Below are 12,592 nucleotides of genomic sequence, written 5' to 3' on the forward strand. Positions count from 1 at the left end.
GCCATGCACTCTCATCAATGCTCGTTATTTTCCGACCTATTTTTCTACGAGCTTTTAAGATGCAGACTTAAACGAGAGACATGCCTGTTTGTCACTTCTAACTTCTGCAATGGTAATACTTTCTAAGGTTAACAAACTTATATTTTCTTATGCTCTGAAAACCAAATTTATATATTTAATTAGACGCATGAAGTCATGAAAGGTTTAAAAAGTTGAAAGATTTATACACCACTCACTTTAATTTCTCTGATGATGACAATCTTAGAAAGCATAACAATCTTTAAAGTTGAAATAACGCGAAATTCGTAGTTACCGTCGCTTGAAACATTAACAATTTTGTTCAGATTCTGCATCATATGATGTAATAGCCATCAATGCCAGATTTTCTTCTCCTTCATCTTTGTCAGAATTTCCTTCATCATCCTACATTTTAAAGAGTTTATACTAGTGAACCAAAAGATTAACCTTAGCTTCTTTCACATGCTGATTACCTTCATAGGTAGCACATAGTGATTCAAAGATAGTCTTGACAGTTGGCTTATCTATGATCTTTATGTGTTCAGAGTGAGGTAGAACATCAACGATAATACCGTTTACTATGTGGTGTTTTTTGTACACTTTCTTTTCATCTGGTGTGAGAACTTTTATATCACCAACCATTCCCTCACCATTTACTTGAATATCAATTCCATCCTCAAGGATTTCCCCTAGCTCATCATCAAGCCCAATGAAGTATGTGTACATTTTGATCTTCCACCATTCAAAGTGAGTTGAATCACCACTGAATGCAGGTGGTTTAGCATAATAATGACTTTTTTAGAAGCACTATAATCATATGGAATACTAGTGTCAGTAACATGACTATCACTAGTATCTCCCATCTAGTATAATTTTTCTATTCGGGATCTTTTTATGTACTACTATTAAGTGTTAAGCACAAATTATGCTTTGATGTCAATTGAAGGTGCAAAAAATACACAAGAAGGGGGATTGAATTGTGTATCTAATAATTATTTCTTTTTCTAACACCATCTTCTGAATCTGACCAAGTTCAGATTCTAAGCTTAAGTATGCAGTAGCAAAATAATTTAAGTACCAAAGCAATAAATAAATAACACTCAACAATTATCCTGGTTCCTCTATAATGAGAGTAGTCCAGTTCCCTTGTCACACAAAATCTTTTCCAATAATCAGAACCTGAGTACAAGTTGCTTAAACACATCAGTCAAAGACTTCCTATTCAATCTCACCAGAAATAGACTTCTTGCCTTAATGAACTGTTCAGGACTTCCTGCTCAATCACACTAGAAAGAGACTTCCTTGCCTAAACCAACTCTTCAGGATTTCCTTGCACAAACACTGAGCCTAAGACTTTTTTTATCCAAACACTAGGTCTGAGACTTTCTTGCTCAAACACTATGCATGAGACTTTTCCAAATTTTAAATAAATTTTTAGGATTACAACAAGATGTATGTGATATACAAACTGAGGTACAAATAATACAACACGCACAAAGGCCTTGGTTCTTGAGATTTCTAAGATATACAAGTGTAAGAAACTCTCAAGACTATGTGCAACCACAACAACTATGTACAAAAGCTAAAAGCGCAGAACAATTCTTTTTCTTGCTGTGTCTTCTTTTTGTATTATCTTGTTACTTATTTTGAATCTTAAGCTCCTTTTATAAAGGGAACAAAAGAGACGTTAGAAGCTTGCTTGTGCAAGTTTATTCGCTGGAGAAGCAGTTTCTAAGAGAGAGACGTTGGAGTAAGTACGATGAGGATCTTCATCTTTTGATTAATTTCTTTATCCACTGTGTCTTTCTCAAGTAAGGTATTCCTAGGCACACTAAAGTAAACTAAAGAAATTTTCAAGCTGCCTTGAGCCTTGTGCTAAACCTTTAGTTAACTTTCTCCAAAATTCTAGCAGTATAATAAGATGAAGCTGATTTTGCATAGAGTACGGACAAGTGAACGTTTGTACTATGTTTTGAGTAAGGTGCTTGAAGCTCCATTTTGAATATCAGAGGCTGAGTTAACATTGCACTGAAGTCTTATTAGAACATCAGAGGCCGAGACAATTTTGGCGCTGAGGTTTTATATGAAAATAAGGTTCCGCTTCAGTAGAATCTGAATTGCTTCTTCTTTATAATAAATTTTATTAGGTCATAACCTAGTTAAATACCAGCTTAATGATCCTGCACACTTAAGTGAATGTTAGTAGATCCTATTATTTTTAAGTACTTTTTTATCATCAAAATCAAGGGAGCCTTGACTTGGCATGCATATCTTCTATTAGAGGATTTGGATTCTCTGACTCTGACGAATCATGTGGCAATGGTATTAAGCGTATGAAGAATTGGCATATCCTCCTCTTTTTTATTGATCTTTATCTTATTTGGACCTAGGGCTTCTGGGTTGATCTCACCCCTAAGTTCTAAACATGCCTCATACTTGGTGAGAGTTTCCTATGACATTCTTTTTCTCAATAGCCTTATTGAATAAATCTCTTAATCTACCACTTGATTGTAGGGATGGTAACGAGGAAGGGCAGTTGAGAGTTTAAGCATTACCAACCCCACCCTTTCCCCTAAACCCAATGGAGAGTAACAATTGACCCTCTGCCCCAAGCAGAATTTTCATTTTTTAGCATTTTAGTTTTTTAGCTAAGTTTTTTTTATCAGTTTCTAGCATTTTCTGTTTGGTATTTTAATTATGGTATTTTGAAAACAACAACATTTTCATTGCAATTAATCAATTTAATCCATATTATTTTATTTCGGTTTAATTTTTGGAGTTGTAAACTGTATTTACATTGCCTAATTGTGTTGTTTGAATTATTATTGCTACCACTTGATTTGAATTCTACAACTAGCTATCCACTGGTTTGAATCTGCATTAATTATTGAATGTGATATGCCACTGATACAATTTAAATGATTATGAGATAATATGCTGTTGGTAAAGGTTCCATCAGCTGCTCTGCTAAAAATGTTTTCAATTTTTGTTACTGATCACTGTGTTAGTCAAAACCATATTAAATAATGCATGTGATAATGCATGTGAACTTGCTAATAGTATTGGTACATGAGGAATCTCTGAAATTATTGTCTAAAAAGTATTTGAATTGATCAAGTAGTATAGCAGAAAGAGGTGGAAATAAGAGTAATTCTGTTTTCTTTAGAAGAGGGGCGCCCACCCCCATTTGGTAGCCCCCATCCCCTATATAGGGCCCCCATTCTCACTCTCTTTTCCCTTTTTCTCACATGCTCTCTTTTTCTCTCTTTCTCACATGGGGCTCCCACCCCCATTTGGTGGCCCCCATCCTCACTTTTTTTTTTCCTTTTCCTCTCTCCCTCACGTGCTCACTCCCTCTCTCTCAAACTTTTCTTTTCCTCTCTTTTCCACAACTAATTTTCCTTCTCTTGTCTTTTCCTTCCTTCTTATCATTTATTGAATTTTTTGTCTCATTTACTCTTGCATGCACTTTAATTGGTTAGTCAAATGGTGGTGATTATGGTACACTCTTAGACAACACATGCTCCACTTCTTTTATTACTTCACTCCATCCAATTATTTTCAAAAAAATCTAGCACTCACGTGAACCATATCTCTGCTACCATCACATGCTTTATTTCCATGCATGAATTCTAAGTGGACCACAAAAAAAAAAAAAAATTGTGGTCAAACCACAATTATTATTCCTACCAACACATGCACCATTCTTATCTTTCTACTTGCATTTATTTTTCAAAATCCACTCCACCACTTCCCCACGTTTTCTATCTCTCTCTCCATAAACTACTTTTATTTCTTTTCACCTTTTACTATACCACCCCATTTACTCTTTCTCCACTCAAAACAACAACTCACTAAATCTTTTTCTTCTCCTCATTCTACAATACATTTCTAAACACCACCACCCTTCAAACTTCACCATAAAAACCCACTAGCAAATCCATTCACACTCTAAACTCCTAATCACTATATAAAACTTCTACACCTTCACATTCATTCCACCACATCCTTCACCATCACAAAATTCTTATTTTCCAAATACCTCTCAAATACTACCTTATCAAAAAAATTATCACCATGAGTCAACTCTGAGCAAGGCAAGTTTGAATGACAAGACCATCATCACCTGACCTTTCAAGTATTTCCTTTCGAACCGACGACAATGGCGAGCAACGTGAGAAATATTTGAGCTTTTATTGACGTTCCGTTGTCGCTACAAAATATGCGGATGTCAACTGTCTACACACATTAGGACTTCTTGAGAGCGTCCAATGGATGCTAAAAAATGTGGGTCTATCCCATTTTTGCACCGGAAATAATCCGACTTTTGAGCCCCTAGTGCTTGAATTCATGAGTTCCTTCAAATATGAGACTCAATCAGACGACCCATACTCCTAGACGTGGCGGTCCCTAGGAGTATGGGTCGTCTGATGGAGTCTCATATTTGAAGGAACTCATGAATTCAAGCACTAGGGGCTCAAAAGTCGGATCATTTCTGGTGCAAAAATGGAATAGACCCACATTGTTTAACAGCCATTGGACGCTCTCAAGAAGTCCTAATGCGTGTAGGCAGTTGACATCCGCATATTTTGTGGCGACAACGGAACGTCGGTAGAAGCTCAAATATTTCTCACGTTGCTCGTCATTGTCGTCGGTTCGAAAGGAAATACTTAAAAGGTCAGGTGATGATAGTCTGATTGTTGATAAGAAATAACAGAATCATAAATAATCATGAAAATTGAATGAATTAATTCAGGTGGAGAGGAACATTGACTTGGTATACAGAGGAGGAAGCAGTGGTTTGATGGGTTTAATATCACAAGTTGTGTTTGATGGAGGACGCCACGTCATAGGGTAACTCAGCCATCAACCTTAACCAGCCCCACCGTAGCTTTCTGTGTTTGTTTTTCTGTTATACCGATCAAGTTTCCTATTGCTGTAGGGTCATCCCTAAGACTCTTATGCCAAGAGAGGTACTGTGTTCAATTTTATTTGTCTTGCTCAAAAAGAAATTACTAAGTTTGTTTGTGAGTACAACTCTAACTCATTTACTAATATTATGAGGAATCACAAGACAGAGGAGAGTGTATCGGGGACGCACCAACGCAAGGCGGAAATGGCTCGAGAAGCTGATGCTTTCATTGCCTTGCAGGTTCTTTTCTTTCTTCGTAGCTCCATTGTGGTAACTCTTAGCAAGTGTTTGCATTATCGTCACAAAGCATGCAAGTAAAAACACCATTACAATGTGACTTTGAACCAGTATGTGTAAATAATAAACAAATTGGCATGGCTTTAGTCTTAAGTTGCAAACTTAAAAGAGTATGTCTAATCTCATTGCAGTTTTTTTAACACTAATACTCCTATTTCTGTTCCTATTGTTATGTATAGGTGGATATGACACCCTGGAAGAACTATTGGAAGTGATCACTTGGGCTCAACTAGGAATCCATGATAAATCAGTAAGTATATAATAAGAAGTGCAATTCAATTGGATTTGTAGATTAAAAAAGAATACTAAATCAACTTCTATAATGATAAAGAAAATGCAAAATGAAGATCTTAATCAATAGAGCATAAATGAATTATTCTTAATGGAAAAATGGATTGATTGAACTGCAGGTGGGTTTATTGAACGTAGATGGTTTCTATAACTCTTTGCTGTCATTCATGGACAATGTTGTAGATGAAGGTTTCATAACACCAGCTGCCCGTCATATTATTGTGTCTGCCCAAACTGCACAAGACCTCATCTGCAAGCTTGAGGTACACATCATATAATACACCACAATTCCCAAATTTACCAAATTTCCATCTCATTGACTCTGGTTAAAATTAGTAAATTAGTACTTAATCTGTTTAGTATAAGTTTTTAGTTACCATTTCATTAAAATAGTAACAACAACTTCTAGCTCGCATAAAAATGCACATGCTCATAATACATTAAAATTATAAGATAAACTAACCATGTGATTGGATGGAAGTGGTTAATATACTTAAGTTAAAATCAATTTGTTTTGCTAGTACCAAAACTTAAAACAAAAAAATCAGTCAATCTTTACTAAACTCCCAGCTTGAACTATACATTGATAATAACTACTCATTTGTTAACTCCTTGCTAATTTTACCAGGAATACGTCCCCAAGCACTGTGGTGTGGCCCCGAAGCAAAGTTGGGAGATTGACCAGCAATTTGTAAGCAGTTAGCACTGTAATATTAGATATTTCTCTTTTTGACCAAGTCAAAATCTACTAATATATCATCTTTCTTTTCCTTTTATGGAGAAAGGGCTTACCAGGTTCATGCGCCAACCAAACGCTCGTTTTCGAGTAGGTAAGCAGGAAACGGTGATTGGCAGCTATTAATATGTGATTTTAAGCGGGGTATATTTGGATGCGCACTTTTACATCTGTGGCACCTCAGCTCCATAGACAGTAGCTTGTCGTCATCTTTCAAGGTTGCTTTTCCATGATTAGATACATCATCAATTACATCCACTGAGTCACGAAAGAAAGCAGTGTTAAACGAGTTCCAATGCTTCTTATTCTTCAAATGTTTTGATTCAAAGTCCTGGCTAATAACATGTAAATGTAGTTGTCGCATTGACGGAACCTGCAGAATGTAGACATTCCAGAAAGTTTAGAATATATGTATATAAAATACCAAAAAAAAAGGGGGAAATACAAGAGTTTACTAGCTCCTGAAAATTTTAGTTTACGAAATGAAAGCTTAAAGCACGGCCACAAAAATAGAAAAAATAAAACTTACCGTGACATTAAAATAACAATAGTATGATTAAGTTATTTTATATTGATTTTTCTAAACCGTGCAGAAGGTAACAATAAAGAAAAATGGGAGTATTTAAAGGTCCTTAATCCTTATGTATGCAAGGCAAGGTTTGCACACACTAGAATAATCCTTTTTACAAGTCCTCTGCACACACTAGAATAATGCTTTTTAAAGATCCTTACTTGTAGACACCCTTCATCAACGCAACAATAATGTGATTAATTTGTTTTATATTGATTTTTCTAAAACGTGCAAAAGGTAATAATAAAGAAAAAAGGGAGTAATTAAAGTTCCTTATGTGTGCAATGTATTTTGCACACACTATATAATCCTTTTTACAACAGCTTACTTCTTCTACAAAATTCAAATATATTCTTTTTAACTGTTTCACTGGTGAATTATCATTTAACTAGTTTGAGTTAATGACAACAAAATATGCCCAGCCATGGAAGAAATCAATTTTCAACCTCAATTTGATTTTGATCCAATTTACGCCAACTTACCTAAATGTGTTTTAGATTCGTGGCAAAGTCACTCAAATACCAAAAAAACACGGGGATCCTCATTTTCTTTTCTTTTTCTGGGCGAGAGAAGTGGAAAAAAAAAAGATCTTAAATATAAACTCTGCATACCGAATGATATCCAAGGCGAAATACCAATGAAGCATTCTCGCTCAAGAATTTCTCAGCCCATTTTAAACCAACTGCATGCATCCTTTTCAATACCGAAAGGTGCTCATTTTGGACGTCTGAAAGGCAATCAAGACCTCTAGTCCGTGCCAACACCAGAACATGCTTCTGTGCCTGCAAAGCACGAGGAAATTTAGTATGATATATCTACAGAGTCAAACATGTCGATAATGAAGAAAAAAGGAATCAAAAGGAAGAATTCACCTTAGGATACATATCGTTCAAAACAACAATGTCTTCTGAAATTTCAAGCAAGTCATCCTTATGCTTTTCAGGATGCATAGCTATTTGGTGAAGAGCTTGAGCCCATGATCCCCATGCCTTCCTCGTGCTCCCGTCGCTTCTTTTATGCTCTGAATCTACCTTTTCATCCCTAGAACCTGTAAATGTCGTGCCAAAACCATCTTTACTTCCTTTGTATTTCTTGCTTTTTTCCAATCCATGATCAGCATCTCTCTTACTCTTTTGATCAGTATTTGGGGAATGATTTCTGGAATGCTGTTCAGATTGATCCTGCAATTCCAGAGACTTTTTCCCAAGATTTTCGTTTTGCTGTACCTGGTTCTTAACAATTGATGCAAAACCTTCAAATAGAGATGCATAAGCATCTTGGAGAACTTTGCAACCTTTTTCATAATCATTGTTCAGACAGTTTGGTCTTTGTGGATTCATGTTAGGTCCAAGGACATGTATTACATGGGTCACACCTTCCCTTGTGAACAAAGGAGAAGATGAAGGTAGAGGGATAGCAACAGCATTCCCAGGTGAAAGAGTCTTTACTTTGTCTTTGGTTGCAGACTCCAGTTCAGGACCTGCGGCATCAAAAATTGATGCATTAACACCTCCACCACCAGGTTTTAGCCTCCTGCAAAGGATTTTTCATTAAACCAAGTGAACATGTGAAAAATGAATGACAGGTTTAATTGACTGAAAACATATTTTATCCGTGGGAAATAAGTCAAAACTAATGAGATTTACATCAATAAGCAATGCTTTGGTATCAACTGAAATAATTAGAAAGGGATGACCAAAATAAAGGAAGTTGAGTTGATGCATTGGTGGAAGCAGGAGCAACAAAGAAGAAAAATTGATGAGCTTTAACCTAAAACTTGATTATAAAATTACTGTTAGCGAGAAATTTCCAAATGTTGTATCAGACCACTAGAGACTGAGGAAACCCTAACACATAGAATAAGGCCTGCCATATAAAACTCATAATTGCCACACACATATGAACCTCTATGAGGTCTACTTTCTTATGTGTTTAAATTTCCATTTCAGCTTGGAATTACTTTGTTTGCATACACACCAAAATCATATATTCTTACCAGTTGGCAGCATTAGCTATGACATTACAGCGCAAACCTCCTTTAGAATAAAGGCAAGTGATGTCTCCAACATGGGTAAAGAACTTTTGGGCGTCGATGTTCTTTTCTGCTGCTTTGGATTTAACTAAGGACAAAATCTTTGACTTGTGTGTCAAGTCAACTAGAACAAGTCTGGCATTCCCCACCTTATTTGAGTACTCTGCGACCTTTTCCACAATAATATCAGCTGCCTTGTCATGGTTGAAATGGAAATCAGATGTTGAAATAGATGGAAATGCCAGAGTTGGAGTATCATCTAGAGAAACTTGACTGTGATAGGAACTGGAAGATTTATCAGCATGGCCTTCAATTTCCTTTGACCCTAACTTAGAATTGTCATGTGCTGATGGAATTTTTTCCATATCTTTGCAGAGGGGATCACTTTTCCCAGGAGTCTTGGAAGTAGAGTCTCTAATGCCATTTTCTTTAGATGCAGTATCAACCGGAACCTCTACCTTTTTCAAGAATTTCATTATACTAGATTGGACTTTGGAATCCGGATTTTTCTGACCGAAGCAGCCATGTGAAAGATTATCCAGTGGCCCAAGTTTTTGGTATGTATCAACAGCGTCTTTGACATTACTCTCACTCTGACAAAATGTTATTCTGTTAAAGCCTTCACTTAATTTGGGCAGCTCTTTACTTTGAAGCATTCTATTCACAACTGCCGCAGCTTTTCCACCCTGCAAATTCCCTTCATGCCCAGATCGTTTAACCGATCGAGAAATACAAAGCTTAGCAGGAAGATCAAGTACAACTGCATGCATATCTATTTGGGTTTCACCCTGAAGCTTTACGAAATCCGATCGCTGTTCTCTGTTAAGATTGCACCTGTCAATGAATACACTCTTCCCATCCTTCAATGCTCTAGCTGCACTACTTAGACATTGAGCTTTATTTCCTGCTTTACCATTTCCAATAGTGTCCTAAAAAAGCAAAAAAGTAGAGTTGTGAAAGTGAAACCCATTGAGGCAATTAATCAAACAGATGGAAGGGGAAGTAAAAAACCTGACAAACGCGAACCCAAGAGCGAGAAGAGGAACGCATAACGTCTTCACAGAAGGTGGATTTGCCGCTTCCAGGAGCTCCAACTAAGATAACCAAAACGGGTTTTCCATCTGCGTTGTGATTGAGAAAAAAGAGGGTTTAATGAATAAATTTGAATGATTGATTTTCATATATAAACATAGAGAAAGGGTAACCTTCGTTGGGGTGGGAAGTTTGATCGAGGTCCATGTCCATCTTCGAATCGGAGACTCTCCTTGAAGGTTGTATGAGTCAGATTTTGGGTTGTTTCTAGTATATAGTTGTGGTGAGGAGTGTGTAAAACTTGCAACAAATCAATGCTCGGAAACAATCGGGACACCCAGCATTCGTGCGTTTATAAGGAAGGGTATATACACTTTTTCTATTATCATTCTTCGGATTCATACTACTACATTTTTTTCCTTCTATTTATGCTATTTTATTATTATTATTTTTCATTATTTTTATTTATATTGATAGATATACAGTACTTGCTAAAAATTATAAATATTGTTTGTAGAAAAAAAGATATGCACTTTTACACTGTCAATTAATCACAATTATGTATTTAATTAAAATATAATTTTAATTTTAAAAAATTAATATGACATGACAAGTGTAAAGATTTTGATTGGTTGTATGTGTAGAATTAGTTTACACTATCAGTGCACTACCTTTAAACTCTTGTTTGTATATGTTTATCTCAAGTTTTAGAGTGTTTGGGTTTAATAGAGGATAATGTTGTTTGTATAGGATTATCTCAAGTTTTAGGGTGTTTGAGTGTGTTGACTTTATGTTCAAGTAGAATTGCGATAAGCTTAGTCTTTTTCTTTTAGAATTGGAGATCTTCTTCCAACTTCTAGGAAGCGAGATATATATAGAAGATTTATTAGGCTTGGACATAGATCTAGAGGAACGATTTTCCTTTCTTTCGGTTAAAGACGTGGGAGTGGGAAGATCAGATTCTTCCTTGGAATTGTGGAGGAGGCTTCCCATTCACTTGACTGATTTCACATATGCCACGTGCCCCATCAGTCAAATCAGGAGGGAAACGTGGTTCAGTTCGACAGTTAGGCCTAGGCCTAGTACGACGACTTTGTACACTTTTGGGCGGCATGAACCAACATTTGACGCCCCAAGGAGCTGTTTGATTTTGGGCGATTTTGTGGCTAAAAAAAGAATAAGAATAACAATAATGGGGTGAAGAGATAGCGAGGAAGAAATATTAACTTAGACAAACTTTAAAGGTACAAACAAATAAGACAAGGAGAAACCACATAGAAGCTTAGAAACGACAAAGGAATGTCAAATCAGGAAAGTAGTGGTGGATGAACAAATTAAACAGTATCGCTTAAATATAAGGAAGAGCATATAGAAATTTGCGAGAAGTAGAAAGCTTGAGTTAGAAAGTGAAAGAATTGTTCAAAGTAAGGGATCATCCTTATATAAGAAGACGAAAGCGATAAGTTTATGATCCATAATGAAGTAAGACTTAGAATATGAAATCAACAATGAAAAATCAACCTCAAAGTCGTAACGGCACTCGAGTACTCTGCAACTTTATACTATAGGGACCTAAAGCCATGCATTAACATAGCGTTACGGAACATTTCAATCACGAGGCTGAAATTTAATGCACATATTTCCAAGACTACCTACTCACATTCACCAAACTATTTCACTTCCACCTCGGCAAAGTAAAGGTTTGTTTGAGGAGCATAAGACAACAATTGAGGGCAGTCACACAACCTCAATCATTGCGCTACCAAGTAACAACAATGACTTATGGGACAATTGTTTCGAGCCAATCAAAGGTCTAGAGCGACAAACACAATTACGAAGGGTCAATCTAGAACTTCACCAAGTAGGACAAATGGACATGTGAAGCTTCCTTGAAACACGAGATACCTAATTCTAACCTCTTAAATGTTCCTTTGACGGGGACAGTTTCAATCACATGACATAAAAAGATTTTGATGACATGTGTTATCTCATTTCATTCTCAAACTACATTTTAGAAACTTTACTTAGTTTAGTATTGAAGTGCTAATATTACAGATTATTCTCACTCATCGTATTAAAAATTCCTGAAACGCATCGAAAGAACTCGTTCGTTTATCTTAAAACAAACTCAATCACATTAACAAATAAATATAGGTATTTTATAAATATTGAAAAAAAAAACATCATTATCTACTAATTATAATCATAATAAAAAATAAAATTAAAACTTCATTTATATTTATATGTAAAACAAATGAGATACATACTTAACAAAATAACTTATATTACATGTACCATTAGTTGGTTCAATGGTTGTGACGTTGAACTTAATAGAGAGAATTACAGTTCGATTTCCGCAAATATAACCGGGAGAGGCTGAAATCACTAGACTATCCAATGAATCAATATTAGTGGTGAACCAAAAAAAATTAATTAAATTCAAAAACGAATATATATTAATTAATAAAATTGATTATTATAATAAAATTTAAATCAAATAAAATATTTGGTTGACAGTGTCAGTGCATCACTCATTTTCTCTAAAATTAATATAATATATTAAACACATAATAATTAATAATAATAAGAAAAAAATTTATGAATTAAAATTTTTAGTGTTAGAAACAACTAATAAAAAAAGTTTTTAATTTTAATTAAAATTTAATTATTTTAATTGGATTTGTTGTAATTGAGTAGGAGAGA

The 12,592-nt window shown here is 35.4% G+C and overlaps 2 protein-coding genes across 2 annotated transcripts; one reads left to right on the forward strand and one right to left on the reverse strand.

Moving 5' to 3' along the window:
- The first annotated feature begins 4,500 nt into the window (after nt 1–4,500).
- LOC131596662 (cytokinin riboside 5'-monophosphate phosphoribohydrolase LOG1-like) lies at nt 4,501–6,440 on the forward strand. Its single transcript, XM_058869388.1, has 4 exons — nt 4,501–5,477; nt 5,638–5,781; nt 6,147–6,209; nt 6,304–6,440. Exons 1-4 carry the CDS (start codon nt 5,340–5,342, stop codon nt 6,346–6,348), a joined length of 390 nt encoding a protein of 129 aa, XP_058725371.1. The 5' UTR covers nt 4,501–5,339; the 3' UTR covers nt 6,349–6,440.
- LOC131596661 (transcription factor bHLH140) lies at nt 5,965–10,274 on the reverse strand. Its single transcript, XM_058869387.1, has 6 exons — nt 10,063–10,274; nt 9,869–9,978; nt 8,822–9,786; nt 7,698–8,358; nt 7,437–7,607; nt 5,965–6,627 (listed from the first exon to the last, which is right to left on the reverse strand). The coding sequence occupies exons 1-6, from the start codon at nt 10,100–10,102 to the stop codon at nt 6,316–6,318; spliced, it is 2,259 nt and encodes a 752-aa protein (XP_058725370.1). The 5' UTR covers nt 10,103–10,274; the 3' UTR covers nt 5,965–6,315.
- Between the last annotated feature and the right edge of the window lie 2,318 nt (nt 10,275–12,592).

The sequence above is a fragment of the Vicia villosa genome, linkage group LG4 (assembly GCF_029867415.1).
Source record: "Vicia villosa cultivar HV-30 ecotype Madison, WI linkage group LG4, Vvil1.0, whole genome shotgun sequence".
Classification (NCBI taxonomy): Eukaryota; Viridiplantae; Streptophyta; class Magnoliopsida; order Fabales; family Fabaceae; genus Vicia; species Vicia villosa.